General features: G+C 31.7%; 1 protein-coding gene across 1 annotated transcript in view; it reads left to right on the plus strand.

Moving 5' to 3' along the window:
• LOC129231671 (phosphatidylinositol 4-phosphate 5-kinase type-1 alpha-like) overlaps nt 1-21,277 on the plus strand; it is a 111,986-nt gene that overhangs the window by 68,341 nt on the left and 22,368 nt on the right. Inside the window, exons 14-17 of the mRNA XM_054866034.1 lie at nt 2,694-2,907; nt 9,801-9,874; nt 12,323-12,436; nt 17,189-17,280. Of these exons, the coding sequence (XP_054722009.1) occupies nt 2,694-2,907; nt 9,801-9,874; nt 12,323-12,436; nt 17,189-17,280 (494 nt within the window). The remainder of the gene's footprint in view (nt 1-2,693; nt 2,908-9,800; nt 9,875-12,322; nt 12,437-17,188; nt 17,281-21,277) is intronic.

Below are 21,277 nucleotides of genomic sequence, written 5' to 3' on the forward strand. Positions count from 1 at the left end.
ATACAATTTTTCTCAGATATATATACATTTTTTTTTTTTTTTTTTGCCATATACTGCTGTGCTAAGCAAAAAAGGTTAATTGGCAGTTGGGCTCAAACTGTATTTTTAAGTGTGACTCCTCCATATATTTAATTCAGATGGCTTTTTTTTTAAGAATTTTTCAAAACAATAGTTCTTGATCAAATGACCCTAAAACATTTTATTTATTAAGTAAAATACGAAACAGAGAACAACTTGGTTATAATAACTCAAATTTGTTAAAAAGTGCTGGTATAACTACTTTTACTAATGTGCTTAGCACGGCCGTATGAATAAACTGAAACTGTAGTTTAAGTTTTGGTTCAGCTTAAGAAACACCAATTTAGTTTTGATTTGGTCTGAGACTGGAAACTGTATTGAAAAAAATAAAACTCAATAGCTTTAATTTTCAGACAGTAAAGTTATTGTATTATTTTTCTTTCAAAAAAAAAAAAAAAAAAAATCAATCATGTTTGAAAGTCGAAAATTTCAATTAATACTTCAAGTTTCAAAGGCAATCTAAAAAAGAAAATGTAATTGTTACGGTTAGACACACGTTACCCAATATTATTGGTTGAATGATGACTTGACTTATTTCTGGTGTTTGATCATGAAAGCTCTCAGTTATGAAACAAAAAGTTTTTTTTCTAATTAATCTTACCTTTATGTATTTCTGTCAAGAAAATGTGTTGATAGCATATATTTCTTAATGCTTAACCCTTTATATGCTCCAAGAAACACAGAGCTTTTAAGAAACCCTCATTTTATTCATAAAAAATTCAAATTTTCCATCTTTTCCCGAAAAAAACGGTTTTTTTTCCACCATTTTAAAATTTCCGGAAATTTTACATCTCTAAACATGGCACATTGGATCTTTCTGAGGAGTAACGGTAAAACATCAAATTTTTTGTTAACAACTTGGGAAGTCTGCCACAACAAGATGCTGAAGTGACATCAAGGTCGCATGGAACCTTCATCATGACAATGCACCGAGTCACAGCGCCTTCATTGCCAATGACTTCTTGGCCAGAAGCTGCACACCCATTGGTTTCCAGTCTTGCTGCAGTGCTAACCTAGTTTCCGCTGACTTTTTTTTTTTTTTGTTTCCTCAGTTAAAAGGAACCATGAAAAGGAAACATTGGGACATGATTAAAAGCATCCAAGTTTATATTACATTGGCTCTCAAGGACATTCCAAAAAAGGCCTTCTAGGATACCTTCCAGGCGAAAAAACACCACCTCCAGAAGTGCACCTATGCAGGAGATTTTGAAGATTTTTTATTCTTCATACGAATATATTCAATAAATGATTTTTTTTCGCATTATCGTACATACTCGTATATAAGTCGATCTCACATAAAGGTTGACCCCCCCCCAACTTTTTGAAGGAAAATTGGGGGGGGGATGATTTAAAACCTGCGTATAAGTTGCATTATTAATTTCTGAAAGAAATTAGGAGTGTTTTGCTGCTGGCTTTGAATTTAAACATTATGAAAAGGAGGAAAATGAAATGCAATGATCATTTTTATGTTAAAAACGTTTATGTTTTTATTCTTTTGCACAAAAATCGTTCACTTCAGTGATCGCGATTTTTGGTATAGGGTTCGATTTTTCTGTTACGACTTTTATTGCTTTGATTTTGATTTAATGTGAATAAAATTCTACCCTGTAGCCATACTACATTTTTTTTAAATGAGCATTAATTAGTCATATCAGGAAAATTCGTGAATGTGGTGATTCCCATTTTTCGGGTAGTCGACCATTTACTGTAATTACACTAGTCTACCATTTCTTGTCTAAAAAGAGCTTTTTTTTGTTACAAGTAGAAAATATCTAATATTAGTGCAAAGAATGCTCTGAATTTTTCACCATCGCCCTTTTTTTTAACACTAAACTGAAGTTTGAAAGAAATGTGTATATTTACACATGCATGATTAATACTAAAATGATGATCAAAAACTTGGCTATTGTTCATTTCTTTCTGTATTTGGCATCAAGAACATTCCTCTTAAGTGTCTAGCATTAATCTTAAGATTTCATTCGTATATTCAAGCAATGGCATAACCGAGGAGGAGTATTTCAGAATATAACCCCCTCGGAAACTCCCCTTTAGAGATTTTTCCTTTTAGGACTATAAGAAGGGAATATGAAAAAAATTTCTTGTTCTAATTTTTTTCCCACATTTCATACCATTCACATTGCAGATCATTGATTAACAAACTTCCTGTATTATTTATATTTATTCAAGTTACATTCACAAGTATAATAAATATTAAACCTAAACAATGTATCTTTATAATTTGGCATCAATATATATTTATATTTCTGAGGATACTCCACCCCCTATGTTTAATATATTTTACCATCTAAAAGTGAAATAAAACATATTTCCTGTATTAAATTTTAAGATTTCTGTGCATAGCTTTGTTTAACTCTCATCTCTGATATATATATATTTTCCCACCATTAAATACATTCCGTGACTCTTTTTCCCTTCTCATCATGTTGAATCGAAGCCTTCAAGCTTTTGACTTTCCAGCTGGAGATAAAACTAGTTATTGTGTAACTTGAATCATGTCAAGCACAAAACTGCAAATTGGTCTGACCAAAATTGCATCCTAATATATCTTCGTTATAATATCAAATGCATGAAAGATACTTGCTTAATTCTTTCAGGGACTTCGAATCCAGCCTCAGTGCCTTGCTCATCTAAATGTTCTGAGGGGTTCAGCACAAATATTTCCTGTGATTTAAAGAGTAAAAACAAGCTGTCTCCTTCAACAAAGGAAAGTGAAAAAGCACGTGCCAATACAGATCCTGTACCATCTAAAATGATGCTAAAAACGAAAAACTGTGGAAAGTCTCCTTCCTCATCATTAGAAATGAGAAGGTGTGTAAAATCAAAATGTTTGTATGTTTTCTTTAAAATGCTTCTAGTTTTCTCAACAATGTATTTTTTTTTTTTTTTTTTTTTTTTGCAATTAGCTGAAGCAGAGGTTAATGCCATGTTGAATAAGACATTAAGGCAAATTGGTGATATTCCTTACAGCAAATTTTATATTGATTTAGAAGAATTGTCAAATCAATAAATACACACAGCATGTCCTAATCCAAATATTTTTTGTTTAAACCAAACTTTTTAAAATTAAAATTCAGAAGAACAGCCCTATTTTTAAAAAATGCTTATCTCAATTTTGTGAGTTATAGACCTTATGTGGGGCTTCACTTAAGAAAAGAGTCAAATAATTATATCCTCAAAATTCCTCTATCCCTTAGACCTTTCAGCTATTTACTACAGAATAAAACACTAACAAAACAAAAATCAATAACACTACAAAATCACAAGCTTAAATTCAAGTTTTTAGTTTTAATCTTTCAAATTATTTCTCAAAATTCAGCTGATCATCTTAGGCATAAAAACAGGTCATTAGAAAAACAGTTGCTTTTACTACATTATGGCCTATCAATTGTTTTTTCTACATGCATAATTGGACCATGAGTAACATAGTGGAGATGGTATTTGACTCAGGAGGGTTGGCCTGTTAAACCTCTGGATCTGAAATACCTGTTGATTGCTAGCAGTTAAAAAAGTGCAGAATTTTCGGAGATTTTCCCTTCCTTTTCTCCAAAACTATACCAAAATTATGGAGGTAGTGCTGCCATCTATGGAGAGCAATTGGGACTCTTCCCCAAATGAAGGCCTGTGATTAATAATTGTGTTTCTGAGAACATAAAAAGTAAAGATATTATCATTAATGGTACAGCTGCGCCTCTCATGCCTAAATGAAAGTGCTGTGCCGTTTTGCATCAAAACAGCAAATTTGCAAGAAAATTGCCTGACTGCTAAAAATCAAGAAAATCCTAGCCGATTTCTTTTGAGAGATCTATCAGTTTTATCAGTAGGGGAAAAGGGCACATGTGTGATCATGGTGTGTTTTACTAGGATAACGTCAAGCTAGAAAAATCTTGAAAAATACTCAAGTAATGGCAGTACCAGTCCTAAATTTTAGCCAAGTTTTTAAAGCAAAGAGTCTGTTTATGTTCAGCATCTTTGTGTTAGCACATGGCTGTCCAACTGCAAAGAACCCACGGGCCAGAATTCCGGTCCCTGATCAACTGGCGGGCAGCATTTTGATAAAGTTGAACAATAACCTGTAATACAATAACAATTAATAATTGAATTATTAATTATAAAATAATGAAACAGGAGGATTATAAAACACTTTGCTTACATTTTAATGGGAAAAATGAGGCCGATCCGCCTTCTTTACAAAGAGAAGAAGTTGAAGTCTTTTTAAGAAGTTGGTGGGCTGCAAGCGGTCCACAGGCCGCCAGTTAGACAGCCCTGTTTTAGCAGATGCTGATTTGTAATTTTATCACTATCTTTTTCACTCAAAAACATATTTTATACTAGCTAATGAGCTAAACTTAATCATTGCACACCATGATATGAACATTCTAGTAAATTTATGCCATTGCTTATTATTTACTAGTATTTTAAATGTTTATTGTATATACTAGTTTAAATGTTTATCAAAGTGCAAACTCAAACCTTAGAAAAGTTTTATTCTTTAAATGATTTTATACATAATCTCAGCAAAATGCTCCCCAAAAATCATTGTAGATGGTTCTCAGACCGTTTGTTTAAGGTTGGTAATCCTGCATTAGGCTCAAATTTAGTTTCTTTGCTCTGATGTTTTTTTTTTTTTTTTTTGGTACTAGCTCATTTGTTACTAGGATCTCTAGGAACCAGGTATAAATCTTGGTAATACATAAGGTAGGAAAGTCTTACGATATACCAAGAACCCAAAAAAATACCAATGTTGGAGGAAAAATTATGCGCTTTTAAGGGCTGTATTTTGATTTTCATTTTGGAGTGGGAACCCTGTCTCCCACCAGCTTCTAAAAGTATAGACCTGAGGATAGCAAAAAATAATTCCTTGATTACAATCGGTACCATAATTTACAAACTTGGTTTTATTTGGGGGGGGGGGGGGGCTGGTGGTAATTGGAAGTACAAGGGATATGTTCTATAATTTTCCTTTGTATAATGAAAAATAAATTTGTCACTATTTGTAATACTAATTTCATAACTTTAATATGCCCTGTGCTAAATGTAGTATATGTAATAGTAGGGGAGCCCGAAGTGTTTTTGGAAATTTACTCGATCACATCAGATAAACCATAGGCCGGCCAAGTAACTACACCAAATGTTCACCTTTTTTTATGTTGACAGATGCGTCTAAGAGAGTCCGGCACTTTAAAAAAAATTGATCATCAGATTTATTGAAGTGCAGCAGAATAAGATAACGTGAGTTAATTATTAGCTATAAAGTGAATATTTAGAAAATCTGACGATTTAAGCGTGACGTAAAGATATGGGAGGGTTATAAAGTTGCAAAAAGGAAAAAAACCGTCTTGACATTCTCTAGTGCGGTTGATTTTTTTTATTTTAAAGAAAAGATACAAGAATCACGAAAAATAATCTGTCGATTTCAACAAGCCAAAGTAAGCAAAATCTTCTATCAAGTTCATCATGTGCACATTTGCAGTAAGCGATTATGGCAGATAACAAAGCTACGGTCCTGTTAAATCTTGACCATTGAAAGGTGGCGAGTGACTAGACAGCTGAAACAGAATACTTCATTGGTTAGTAGGTATGACATGCAACATTCTTTTCTAGCGGTCAGGTTAATAGTACCCCTCTAAATAATTGTCAGGTTTTAGGCTACCATGACTGGGACATCAAGCTGAACCTTCTGTATAAAAATCTGACACACTAAGTTATTCCAATATGATGATTTTTTTTTTTTTTTTTGCATTTTCAAAAATTTGCTATGAGTTAGCATACCTTCCAAAACATCAGTCTTTTGAATGGTGGCATTTTTGCGGTTTACTTAACATCTCTGAATATTTGAGGTGCTCAGAGCGAAAAAAATTCTATTTTCTATCCCTCCAGATAGCCCCACCGCACAAAGCGGCAGATTACCATACCTTTGGTTCACAGACAAGTTGGAGCATCAAAACTATCAATATCTGATGAGCTCAAAAAATATCCATGTAACTGCTTTCTTTAAACATTTGTGAATATCAGTAGACACTTTCCCCACCACTGAAGGGGACCATTCTATAACATTTTCTTCTTCTTATAACCTAAACTACAAAATCTAGTAAGTCCCCCAAATTGCTGGTGTAAATCCACATTTAGCATCATTTGGTCCTCTACTATAACTAAATTGACTATTGCAGAAAGGGCATAAGTCGCATTTTTTTTTTTTTTCAAAATAGCTGTGGTGTTCTCATATTTGTATGTAGAGACATTGACTAGTGTGGCAGGGAAGTCAATAACTTTATTTAGGGGTCACATTTTTCATTTAGTGCAGAAAGGGCATCTGCACTAAACGCGAAGGAAGAAATAGTAAGATGCAGTTGCAAGATCATAGAACTAAATTTTTTGGAATAATGAAGTAAAAACAAATTCGGTAATCGTAGTTTCGTCAGTTCGGGGGGATACGAAATCACGGAATCAGAATGAAATTCGCTAATTTCTCAGGGGTTTTATTAACATCACTCTAGGAGCTCCAAAAAAACTGTATGCTTTCAGTGAGATATAGGCTGGTCAAAATAAAAACAACACTGCCGGAGACTTTTTCTAGAAATAACACTGAAGAAATTTAACAAGATGGCTGATAACTTTCCTCTGAGAGGACATTTGTTTGTCCTATGCGTTCGGGATTTTGGGACACTAAAGCAAATGTTAAACAGTTATGAGATTACAACCATGTGAAACATAATCTCTTATAAGTGAAATCCTGAAATGACATCAAGATTCACCGTCAAATCTGTTGAAAACAATAAAATCTAACTGCTAAATCAGGTGCCCTTCATTTTTTAAAAGGACTTATCTCGCAAATTGAAATTTCGGAAAAAGATTCTACTGGGCAAAAAAATTTTCAATTATCGACATTCATGATGTTTAAATATTCAATAGAACATGAAAGAAACTGTTTCAGGCTAGCTATTATATAGACGGTTTTCAAGAGAATATTGCAAAGTAATGTTTGTCGGCTGAGCTACCTTTGCTAATATTGAGTATAACAGGGAAATTTTCATATCGTTGGAAACAATAAGGAATATCAAGACGATTATTCCGTGGGATTTTGAATATGGTCATACTAATATGTACATTGAACTTGGGCCCAGTAGCAGAAACTGCGAGACGCGAGACGGGCGTCGCAGATTTTTCAGCAGTCTGCAGATAATTTTACCAAAGAATAAAGAAATAAATAAAAGAAAAACAACTTGGTGAAGAACTCTTGGAGATCGTCTTTTGACCGGAATGGCGATGGATGCTTCAGCATTTCAGATAGAAACATAGTCGCCATATTTGGTCATTCACAAGATGGAAGTAGATCAGATGCTTAAGTGCCTAAGTTTTGAAAAACGAAGCAGAATTGGATGCTTTATTTACTAAAAACTAATGAAAAGAACTAAAAATGTGCAGCAAATGTGCAGCATGAAAAATTTTATGTTTAAAATTTCACCTTATCCTCATTGCTTCGGGCGCAAAAGCACTGAAAACTTTTCAACTAAAGTGTAATCTCATGAGGATTTTTATTTTCATTTATTTTTTTGCAACAAATTCAGAAATTTATATCTTTATTTTTGGCGCAGTCACAGTATTTGGTCATTCCGAAGGTGTTGGTACGAAAGACTATTTAATTGCCTATGTTTTCAGAAATGGAATTGGATGTTTATTGCAATGCAAACTATTGAAAATTATGCAAAATGTGCCATTTTTTTTTTTGGATAATTCTTAATTATTGTCCTGAAAATGCAAAATTTTATCTTTAGAATATTATCTTCATTGCTTTAAAAGCTAATGTGCTAAAAACTGACTGCTTCATCTAAATTGTAGTTTTTTAAGGAATTTGATGTAACAAATTCAAAAATCTATAAGCATGAATTTTTCACGTAGACGCCATGTTTGGTCGTACACAAAATGGCCATAGACGAGCAAGCCTATTACTTGCTTACGTTTCCAAAAACAGAATTGGATCTTCACCTCAATACAAACTATTGAAGATAACACAAAATGTACAATAAATCATGTTTTTTTTTTTTAATTATTTTCATGAATCATGTGAATCGTTATATGCACAATTGTATTTGATCCTCATTGCTTTGGAGGCTTTGCTATAAACTAAAACGTTCCTCTAAAATGCAGTTTCCTGCCAACTTCTCATTTACTAATTTATTTATTTATTCATTTTTAAAAAAATTTCAAAAACCTATTTTAATTTAAATTTTCCATATTTAAATAAATATGTATTGAATAATTGTTTTTCATAGTGCGCAAAGTTCTATTTATTTTTGTAAAAGTAGTGAAAATTGCTCTCCCCTCCCCCTTTTTTTATACTTTGAAACTCAGCGACAGTGGTGGCTACTTAGTTTTTCAAGTCTAGTGGCCACTGGCCAGTTGGAAAACTTTTGAAACTTGACCTTTACCAGGGACTTGCGTTTTTTATGAAAACTGAAAATAAAACTAATAATAATGCTGCAGATTATTTTCAACTGCCCGAAATAGTGTAGCAGACTGGCTAGAAAGTTTCCGCTACTGGGAACTTGGGACATAAAACTAGACAAGAGAAGGATAGATAAAAAGATTTTCATGGAGGATTTATTTGATGAATATGAATGTAGTTTTATACACATGTAAAAAATTACTATTTATCTCAGTTTGTTAGGGTTTTTTTTTTTTTACACCAGACTTTATTATTTCACTAAAACAAGCCTAGAGACAGAGGAAAACACACAATGTATTTTCGTAAGACAATAAATTTATGAGTATGGACTTCACTAATTGTTTTTGTCACTTTGTTATATTATTTTTAATTATCATAAATCAGTTTGAAACAACTCTTTCACTTGATTTGCATTTTTATCACTCTAAACTAGTCTTTCAGGATATTGATTGCAGAAAAAGCATAGGCTCAAATTAAAAAAAAAACATTTTAAATTAATTTCAGTCACAAAATGAAGCATAAATTAAGGTAAGGTAATGAACCTACTTGTGGCTAGATTATTCATAAAAATTTTGTAGAATTAAGTTCATTTCTGAATGAAATAATCACTTTTTATTGATTCCTGAAAAGTTGCATCAGTTCGATTTATGCCCTTTCTGAAATAATCAACTCAACTGTGAATAATGTATTGGTTTTCTCACTTAATCAGAGTGGAATTTATAGTATATTTTACATTTTAATGAACCAAAATGAATTGAAACTTTTTAATTGCTTATGAAAGATTTCAGTTTTTTTTTCAAAACAAGTTAAAAAATAACAAATTACTAAATGTACTAAAAACTAAGATTGAAATGTCTCTTCATTCTCTCTTTTTTAAATTAGGCTCAAATTTGAAGATTTAATAAAACAATAGATTTGAATTCAGAAAAGTACTGTTCTGAAATACAGTGAAAAACTTAATCATAAAACTTAGAGAACCAAGATATTTTTGTATGTTAAAAGATTTGTAATAAATTGCTTTTACTGTAATTAGAAATTCATTGAAATATATTATATTGAAAAGTTCAATTTCATTTTGTGCTTAGGTGAATTTACTTTTTTTTTTTTTTTAACCACTTCTGACTCAAAATTGACATTTTTTTCTGTATTTTTTAAGAAATTGGTTGATTGTTAGAAGCCTGATTGTGTCTTCGTGAGTTGAAATAATGCTATATTGTTCTGGGGGGATTAAAAAATTGTACACTTTTGTTCCCTCTAGTTTATCTCATGGTAACATTCAGACAGAATCAAGTCATGATTGTGCATCAGAAACAAGCTGCACAAGTATTACAGGTAAGCCAAAATGTAGTTGGGGGTTTTAGGAATGGAACTTTTCATTTTAATGCATTTGACAAAATAAGGCCTCTTTTTGTATTTCCTCCACTAAAATCCAAAGGTTGACTGTCTTTTAATAATACTAATGATTCAGTTTTATAAGTTATGTTTATTTTTTACTTGGACAATAATATTAGTAATTCATATGATTCATTTAAACATTATTTATTTAAACTATTATTTAAAGGTTTTGTTATCTAAAAACTTTTTCGATAATGTTTAATAACTTCCAGCAAAGAAGGAAAATTGAAGTTGTGAAATTAATGTCAAGCACTCAAACCAGAAATTAATCAAATTAATGAACCTTTCTACTTCATTTTATTGTTGTCTGTTAAACTTTAAATGAGATTAAAAGTGACAAAAGTTTAAAATAATTTGCTAACGAAGTGCAATCAAAAAGAACTTCAGAGTTAAAATAAACATGCCAAAAAAAAGCTGCAAAGATAGACATTTATTTCACCCTAGTATTATCAAACCAGCGGGATAAATCAAGGTCAGGGATTTCATCGTGCTGGCCTTGATTAGGATGTTATTCATTTGTGGAAAAAATTTGATACCACTAAGTAAAAGGAGAAATTAGGCATGCACCAATGATTTGACAGTAATTAGTGGCAATCTACCATTTTGCCTAATATTTACAGTCGGTTAATTTTTACCTAATGATCTGCAAAAAAATCAGTTTCTTGTTTAAAATTACTTTGAGTATGCCAAAAACAAAAAACTATACTGAATGTGTTTATTAACAATAAATAGATGTAATTTTTTCAACGTAAAATAGCATGTGATGATAAGTAATTGATTTTTAAAGAAATAGAGTTATTGAATTTTAATACTGTTGATTTATTTATTTTTCAATATTTATTAAATTAATGTAGATTTATAAAAAATAGGGGTTATTAAATAGTCAGTTACAAACGTGTCTGTTGAACTCCCCTTAAAGGTTTGAAGGCATACTATGATTCAAACTTTTTTTTTTCACTGATGATACATACAACTACAACATATATTTCACAATTTTCTTTTTCCTTCTACAAAATTTTTAATACTAATTATGCAGGACAACTAAAAAAAAAACCTTTTTTTCTTTGGTGCCCAAAGTTTTAGAATAGATTTTAGATATATTTGGTGCTGAATTGAAATATGAAAATTTTTTCTCTATCAGCTCTACTTTTTTAGATCAGTGCTGCTGTTATGCTCAAAATGTGCAGTTTTAACTCTACTTTGTGCACTTCTAAAGCAAGTACAGGCTTTTGAAATCGAGATTGCTTCCGACATATTTGCCCTGTTGTCAGTCTGCAATCCTGTTATCTGCAGGAAAATTCACTAGATGAACTAAACATCTGGCAAGTGTAGTAACAATGCTTTAATGAGTTAAGGTCAATTTTCAAGTTTTTGCAATGCATGTGGTCATTTTTCCCAACATGTGATGAGATGAATTTTCGTCTGTAATAGTTACAGGGACCAATTACGATATTGCTTATGCACGCAGACCAAACACTTTTTTCAAGATCCTCTGTACCTTATAACTCAAAGATTTGCTGAGAACCAGGTGTACCAACTTCAGGAGCTTTGAGATACTTAACCACTCGTTCAAAATATCTTTTTTGGTGCAGAGCATCCAACACCTTAAGTATGCAAAAGAAAAGGGAAAAAATCAAAAAAAAAAAAAATTAATTAATTTGAACTTTGACATCTTGCATTCAAATTATGTTTTTTGCAATCACATATTTTTTTGCATGTGTGCAGGCATGTGTGTGTGAGTGGGTATGCATGTATGTAGGCGTGTGTGTTTGTGTCTGTGTGCAGGCATGTGTGTGTATATATATATATGTGTGGGTGGGTGTGAGGGTGTAGGTGTGTGTGTTTGTGTCTGTGTGCAGGCGTGTATGTATGTGTATGTAGGCGTGCATTTGTGTCTGTGCGTATGCATGAGTGTGTGGGTATGTGTGTGTGTAGGATATGGACGCAACCTGAAGACTGTTTTCACTAGAGGAGCAGCATCTTGGGGAGCCGGTCGACGGCAGTGCTGGCAGAGGGAGGCGATGGAAAAATAAAATCAGCATCACGCCAAAAACAGTCAAGCGAGAACAATAAGCAATCGTGATTGCTCAATAAATAAAGACATAAACCTTACTTTTCTTTCCTTGTTTTAAATAGTAGCCTTGTAAAAATTTTGGTCTTTTGGGGCCTAAGACCACGACTTAGTTGGCCTATTCAGTAATCAGGTTCTGAATATTTGTATAGTGTAATAGTATTGAAAATTTCATGTTTTGTGTGTGTGTGTGTGTTTTGATGTAACTTAAATCAATGTCATTTTGTTAGTTAAATATATAAATTTAATTGGTGATGGTAGCTTTAAATTGATGTTTTGCTTTTCATCAATATAATGCCCTGTCCAAATTACAGGCCTTAGCTCAACTCTACATACTTGGACTCCTCCTCATAGTGTAGAGGGTTCAACTCCAACACATACGGAAGGAACACCATCTTTCACTGAATCTAGTTCAAGTGGGGATGCAGGTACAATTATTTTAAATACTTGCTCGTAAATGTTTTTTATTAACATTAAATAAATACCAAATTATTATTTTTTAACTACCACATTTAGTAGTTAAATGACTTTTCCTAAAATAAATAATAAAAATTTTAGTTCACATAATTCTACAGGGTTCATGTTTCTTTTAAAAGTCCTTTAAAAACCCTTTGTTTTAATCTCACCTCGTTTTCTCTTTGAAAGCCTTTACCTTTCTTTTTTAAGAACTTGTGAATGATGCCGAATGTGCATTTATTTTGAATTTTTTTTCATTCTTAACTTTTTTTAAACTTTTGTACATGTTTCTAAAATTTTCATTGTTCTTTAAACTTCACAATTTTTTTAAATTCCTATTTTGTGTGAATAAACTTTTAAAGAGACTGTTCTTTCATTACACTCAGTGTTCCATTTATGATTTTTCTATGGAACATTGTAGAATAATTATAAGTGGAAAAGTCTATGTTGAATGAAAGAAAATTAGATAAAAGTATTGATAAGAAATATTATAGTTTACAGCATCTTACTTTATCTACCATATGGGTAGCCAATTTTTTCAGCAGCCAGACCAAATTTTAGAAGTTATGCTTCATGGGATGTTTTGTTGGTTAACTAAAGTGAACAAGCAAGAATGCTGCAGCTTTAACCTTGGTTCCTCCCAGGATTTGCTGATATATATAGATCATGATATATACAGGTAGTTATCAAAATAATGGAAACACCTGTGGATAAAAGTGACATTTTTTGATGTGCTTCGTAAGTAATAAAGAATAAAACTAGATATCTGGGGTTTTTTTATAAATAGCTATGTACACATTCTGGTAGCATATGGTGGCTTGGATTTTTTTCAAGCGTAAGAAATTTCGGACATCTCAAATTTTAAAAGAGGCCAAATTGTTGGAGTGCATCTAGCTGGAGCAAGTGTAACTGAAACATCTCAACCTTTTGACATTTCTAGAATTACAGTATCTAAAGCCATGACAGTATACACACAGCGCGGTAAGACAAGCTCCAGCAAAGCAAAATATTGAGCAAAAAGAGAAGCTCAGTGAAAGAAACCGACAGGTATTGAAGCAGATTTTAATGCCTAAAAAGTGAACAATAGCAGCAAAAGTGACCACAGCACTCAATCACTATCTGAATTCACCAGTGTGCGTGATTACAGTGAGAAGGCACCTTTATTAACGGAAAATTTATGACATAGTAGCGATTTCCAATACACTTGTCAGAGTGTTTCCATTATTTTGATAAATACCTGTATATCCTATATTTATTCTGAAAATATCATAGCATTTTGATATTTTCGATATTTATTTTTCTAACTATGGTATTTTCAATGTATAAATTATATTAATCATACTATTATTGCTCATTTATTATTTAAAGTAACCGAAAAGTTATGTACTATAGTTTTATCATGTATTAATACATCATTAATATAACAAAATAATATAATCTTTTTTTATTTTATATTCATAAAATTATTAGTAATGAAACAATTTTAATTCATATTAAAAGTACTTAATTAACTATTAAACATTGGTTGGAAAAAGGAAAATTTCGTATGACTGTGCTCCTGACCATTGCATACTGTTTATTTCTGAATCATATAACTGTAAAAGTAGCTAACAGAAGACAAATGAGTAGAACAGGTAATGCTAAATTAACTCTATTAAAATTGACAAAAATGTAAAATGAAATATTAGATATGAATAATGAAAGAAACCTTAATTTTAAGTCTACATATTATAATAATAATTAAAGAGTGATTTGAGGATGCATTTACTATTTTGAAGACATTAGTTTGTGTTGATTGAAAATATCGGATCTATATCAAAATATCATATATATATATATATATATATATATATATATATATATATATATATATATATATATATATATATATATCAAAATATCGGATATTTTCAAACCCTGGATCCTCCCATCAAGTGAGATTGTAGTTAAGCACGTACAATTGATAGTTAAGACATACAGGGTAAAAGAAAGCAAGAAATATAAATATATTTATTTTTTTATTTGAAGTAAACACATTGTAACTAAGAATCAAACATATTTATTAAAATATTTTAGCTTTGTGAGATGTAAAACTTTGTTTTGCAGAGCAATGTGAATCAGTGTTGATCTCTGCTGAGTTTGTCACTATGAGCAAGCAGTTTTCAAAATGCACTGTAGTAGTATAATATAAATTGTCATTTGATGTGCTTCTTGAGACTAAAACCTGTTCACATGCCGGTGTTTTCCAATTAATCAAATAATCCGTAGAGCATGTTTGTAAAATACCAAATGTTTACTCTTGTGCAACTATATTGTGTAGAACTCTCCCTTACCAACTTGCTAAAAACTCTTTAACTGTAAGTCAAGACTCATTTCACATGGTTTTATTTCTTAACTTCCTGTTTATAAATTCAGATGTACCTTGCAAATGCACAAAAACGTCCATAATATTTTGTTAATGTTAAAAGAGCTTTTCAAATCTGAGGCCTAAGTCAGGTATAAAAGGTCAGGTGTGGTATAAGTCAGGTGTTTTTCTGCCACCTCCTGTGTTTCCTTGCAATGACAATGTAAGAAAGTGAGTAGTGAAGTCTTTTGTCCTCGACTATTGTACCCCAAAGCAGGGGTAAGAGTTGTCCTAAAATTCCTAAAATTTCAAATGTTCTCCTAAAATTTCAAGTTTTGTCCTAAAATTTTCATTATTTTCTTCCCTATTTGAGTAGAAAAATGAAATTCAACCTAAAAATGAAACTTTTCATGATGATATGCCTATATTTTTGGATAAAATAAGCTTTGTAGACCCTAAGAAATTTTCTCCAAAAAGGAAAGAAAAAACCTATGCTGCAACTGCTTTTTTTTTCTGGAGAAGGAGGGGGAAATGCAGTTAACCAAAACACTCCCTGTAAAAAAATTACAGTATCGAACTCAAGCCCCTCTAGGCACAAGTCCAATACCTTACCAATCAGGCCACTGTAGCCCTAAGCCATTGTACTGAAATAAGTATGAAGATGTCCTCCCATAATAATTCTATGTAATTTGAACAACTCACGATACGGTACTCATTTAATAGTTTCAAATTAGCGTCTATATTAAACTGAATGCCAGAAAAAAAGAGACTTAAAGCTTGAATTTTAAAAATTAAGATTTGGTCAATTGCAATTTATCATTTTCTTTAGAAATACAGTCAAACCTCCTTATCGCAACACCCGGATTTCACGACACTCCGGATGTTACTTCACTTTTTCAAAGTTCCGAACTTATGCCGTATAATTTTAATGTTAAGTGGCTCCAGATTTTACGACATTTTTTTTTCTGTGCAACTCCGGTTATGACGACGCTTTGAGCTGCACTGACTGGATCAAATATTTTTTTGCAATTGAAAAATATTCAGTAAAATAATGAAGACATCTGGAAATGTTTGATGTAAGAACTTCAGACTCTGGCAAGAGATTTGACCAGGCATGACACCTGGAGAGTGGTGGGGGGCGAGGAGATAAGTTCTGAAAGGTACAGGATTCAAACGTTGACAAGTGGGACAATAGAAAGGAATTCAAAGCAGGTGAATTGTAATGTTGGACGAGGGAAATAGCAAGAGAAGAGAAAGACCGTAGCTACGTTAAGCTGTAGGTGGTCACAACAAGCTTCTCCCATGAGAGAAAAAAAGAGATAAGGGGCTCCTCATTAGATTCAAAAGGGACACACAACTCTTAAAGTGGATAAAAAGATTAGAAAGGGTTTTTTCACCTTTGAAACATGGGGCTTATGTGTCAATATCTAATCAAATTTCGTGCAAAAGCGAAGAGTTTTGAATTGGTTTCTTTCTTGCTGGTAATTTCATGGAAGAAGGAGTGTGACAAATGTTATTCAAAATTTTATCAAGTATTTTATTGGAAAGTATTGTAGAATTGAAAAAAAAAGTGAACTGGTTTTTTTGAATAATTTTTGTTATATTCACCAATAATTCAAATTTACATTAGTTAAATCTAATTTTATGGTTAACTAATGTTTAATAATGAAATTTTTTTTTAACTATTCCGGTTATGACATCGCTCCGACTATGACGACAATTTGTTGACAGTCCCAAAGGTGTCATGATAACGAGGTTTGACTGTATATGATCTTTTTAAAACCTAACATATTTTTCTCAATAAGCTCAATGACTTTCCAAAAATCAAGAGCAAAATCTATTTTGCTCTCAGTGTTTTTACAGAGACTGTTACTGTTAATTCAATCAACTTGTTCATCGGAATATAATAGGTTGGTTAACTTTTATCTTTTAAATGTCTAATTAAACTTTCTGTTGAGTTATTTAAAATGTTTTTTTTTTCAACCATGAAATAGGTTTAATACTCACATGACGCGCTGAATGTAATTCCGTTATCAAAATACTACATCTTAATTACCTCACCAAGCACCTATTGGGTTTAGAAATAGTTTTTTTTTTTTTTACCAATCAAAATTATGTCACTTGCTAAGGAGATACAATTACAATTTTATTTGTTATTTTATTTGTATGGTTTTTAATGGTAACGGAAGGACATTTATCTATAACCTGATATAGGTTGAAGTTTTAGAATCCTAGAAGAAAACAAACTAGTATTGAGTTAAAAGACAAATTCAAAAGATATATGACTAATATATATTCAAAAGTTATACAATATTTATTTCTTTATTTTTTTTTACTTTTGGAAAACAATTGAAATTTGCTATTTTCCTATATTTTTAAGCCTGTCCTACAACTCCAGTTAAAAGCATCAATAAATCAGCAGACTCCCTTCCACCTCTGGGTGAAACACAAATATTACAAGATAGTGAAATGGTAAGAACGTTTGTTTATGTACAATTAAAATGGATTTTAAATAGTATTTAGTGGTTTCATATTTTTTCTAAAGGTTATAGATTTTACATTTTTTCTTTTAAAAAGCTTCAATCAGCTCTCGTTTTATTTTTACAAATGCAACCAGGTACTTATTTAAAAATATACCTTGTCAAATAACAAAATTTGGGGGATGACTTAAAGGGATGACTTTCTAAAAGGCTCTTTTCTACTTCAGCTCTCCTACTGTATAACTTATGTATATTGAGATTCAAAGATAATCAAAATCTGTTATTAAAAAACAGTAAGTTGATTTAAAAACTTATTTTGTTTTTAAAAGTTTGAATGCTCCTAGTTTTGTACTGTGAAGGATCACATGAAATACCGTTGAATACCGACTTACGTGAGGGATGCGTTCCAGGATCAAACGCGTAAGTCTAAATTTCGTGTTGTGGAAAAAGGTATATGTAATTTTTTTATAAACATACCCAATTATTTAAGACACTTTTTAACACCACCTCAAACTGTTTTAAACCATTCTTTTTCTGTACATTACCACTTCTTATTTAACGAACTGAATTTTAATTTGTATTTTTAAAAAAGCTGTTTAATCAACAAAAAATACTGTTACAATGCACAAAATCGGTGATCAACAGGAAAGAGAGTCATAAAATAACTCATTTTTGAATACAGTTGGAAGAGCATATTGGTACTTATGGAAGATTCACTCACACCTAATTGTCGTGCTACGTTCAACGCATTTTTTAGTTGTTCAAGTACGCGGAGAATTTTTAGCTTTTCTTTAATTGTCTAACACCTTCTCTTTTTCTTTCTGTCTTCACAAACTTTAGGAACAGTGCTCTTAGGTGTCCTTATATTTCATCAACTTTTGCATTTAGAACAAAAAAACTATGGTAAATACGGAGTAGTTATTTGTATACACAAGACAGTGTTCAGACTAGTACAGTGAGGGAACTTCCGCTGCCAGTGATACTAAAGGGATGAAGCTCCAGTCATGAAAAGAATATTTTCAGTAGCCATTAACAAAGCCAATACTTTCAAATCGCGATTCCCTTCTGAAAGTTTTCATGTTGCAGGCGAAGATTTCGCGTAAGTCGAATTGTGTTGTAGCGGGAGTCTATTGTACCTTCTAGTGAATTTTATCACTTTTGTGTTTCAAACATCCCTGTCACCCACACAAAGATAAATCAATTACGCTTTTGTTGAAGTTCCCAGTATTGATATATTAGTTATCTGTAAAAATGTTTATACTATTAATATACAGGGTGATTGAAAAGTCCGTAGACTTTTCAAAACCTTATAATTATTGAACTTTTTACAATAAAACGATGTACGATGTAGTTTGCATGTAAATGATCAGAATCATGTGGGATTATTTTTTATAATGAAAAACAAATTAAATGAGTTACATTTTTGACCAAAACATGGCACTGAACTTGAATTAATGGCCCTTTTTTCTTCGGGGAGTTACATGGTGACACATTTGAAATCCTTTCTGTCACAGTTGAAGAATATGAAGCGCTATAAAAAAATAAAGAAAGTCATCCCTATTTTCAAGAAAGGCAACTACTACGTCATTCCAAAACTTTTATGCACAGTAGAGCACCTTTGCACATAAGTACTTCTGAGATCAACATTTGGAGACTGCCATGTCCTTAGTCGATGTTCTAACAGACATGCCCGTAATGTGTCTCACGTTGATTCCAGTGGTTATTTTACGCAGTTTGACTTGTTTATTAACCCTAACCTCTCTATGCACACATTGCTGATCTGGGTGATTGAGCGCAGGTAGTTAGCCACTTCATTCGTTGTCCAAGGTGGGGAAGTCAATTAATTGAAATTATGTATTTTCCATACTATTTTGACACTGAGAATCTCAGAATGTTGAATTCCTCAAAGGATTTAAAAACGGAATTCACCATGCTTCTTAATCCAGCTACTAGTCTAGGTTCAAAATCTTAATTCCTGTTGAAAAGTGATAAACAGGTTTGAAACCTTTTCATATGATACTTTTGAGTACATATGAAAACCCTACCAGTGAACTGCTCATATATACATTTTAAATGTGATGCTGTTACCATCTTTATGTTTTCATATTGATATCCCATGACTTTTATCATCTCGTTGTATATGTAAACTATTAAAAGATATTTGAACTTTTTTGATTTTTGTCATACTGTGTCTTTTTTTTTTCAAAAACCACTACTTAGCCTATTGTTGCTTTCACACTTTCTTTTAGAGTCATTATAATAGCGATAAGGCTATATAACTAAATTAAAAGTGTTCTCTGGCTACTTGTTGCTTTTTTTTTTTTTTTTAATTTTCAGGTCTGCCATTACATAAAGAGTCCCTTAAAAACCCTCATTTTTTTAAATGCCTCTAAAATCTGTTAAACTAAAAAGTGGAAACTCTCCTTTTCATGGAACGTAATGTTCAGTGGTACTAATTAACTAAAAGAAAATGAAAATTTTTAAAATTGGTATTTTTGAGAAAAATCAAAAAACTTATTTTAAACTTTTTTTAAAAAGACTGTGGAAAAAAAATAAAGCACATATTTCAAAATGCTGCATGTGTGTTTAAACAAGGAAAAATATCCTTTTAAATAAAACAAACCGCAACAACAAAATATGTTCTACCACCGTTCCTGAGATAATGGACTTTAAAGATTTTGACGAAAATCTCAAGTGAGAAATCATGACAGGACCACCATCTTTGGCGGCCTGTATCTTGGTCCAAGAATTTTTTTTCTGCAAAACAAAAAAAAAATGTATTTCTTAATTTTTTGTGAATCTTTACATAAGTTAAATTCAAAAAAGTCTGAGACCATCATGTTACATCCCTTGTTGAATTGACATAGATTCTACCATAAATGAACTTGTACAAGCTTTGAAAAGTTTTTAAGTTCTTCAGAAACGAGTGTTTTTTATAAAACTTCATAACAAAGCATGTGCTTTAGCTATCAAGGTCATTTGCTCTCACTCTCTGCACTTTTGCCTCTTCCTGTTAATTCATTCGGTACCATTTTTGTGACTGTGCACAACCCCCTTACCTCATTTTCAGCGGGTGGCCCATATTTAGACCACTTCCTTTATCTTTTTTATGCTAATACATTTATTTTCTTTAAAAGAAGAAAACTAAACTTCATTAAAACATGTGATGCTGTACATAGCCAAAAGTTCTTATGTCTTTGGAAAAAATATTTATTTATTCAAAGAAATTGCATATAAGAAAATGCAAAGACTATATGTGTCTGGTATTCATTATAGTTTTTCTGATTGTTTCTATCAGTCAATAACTATTAGAACTTTTAATCAAAGCTCTGGAAACTTTCCTACTCTTGATTTAGTTTGCAATGGTTGCATGCCTCACAACACTTTTTTTTTTTTTTTTTTTAACTTAGGAAACCATGATTTGCAATAAAATTGGAGCTTGAATATTAGCTGGCAATAGAATATTAGTTTGTTTTTCTTGACTCCTTTCTTTACCTTCTGTTTTACTTTTACACTAAATAAGAAGTCTCATAGAACTAAGATGATGGTGTTACAAATTAGAAAGAAAATTCTATTATTGTAATCCATCCACATGGATTTTGGACTGCAGTAAGGTGCAAAAAATTCCTCTCAAGTTTTCAGAATAGTTTACGATCAGTTTTTTAAAAGCGAAATTTTTCTCTTTATTTACGTAAGTTAAGGTGTAATATTTCCAATACCATTTTTCTTCTTTTATTTATTTTTTTTTAATTGATTAAATATCTCTATTAAGACCTTTCATTGATGTGTGGAGGTAACACAAAGATAAGAAGTGTTCACGTTAAAAGGTACCAAGCAATACTGTGGGTCTAAATGAGGACTTTATTTAAAGTATGCACCACAAGCCTGAGCACCACGATCCCACTGATTAACTTACTGGAAGATTCTTTGTTCTTATTATTTCTGGCCGTGACGGGACCCAGTCCTTCACAGTGTCCTTGAGTTTGCCG

This window comes from Uloborus diversus, chromosome 10 (genome assembly GCF_026930045.1).
Source record: "Uloborus diversus isolate 005 chromosome 10, Udiv.v.3.1, whole genome shotgun sequence".
Lineage (NCBI taxonomy): Eukaryota > Metazoa > Arthropoda > Arachnida > Araneae > Uloboridae > Uloborus > Uloborus diversus.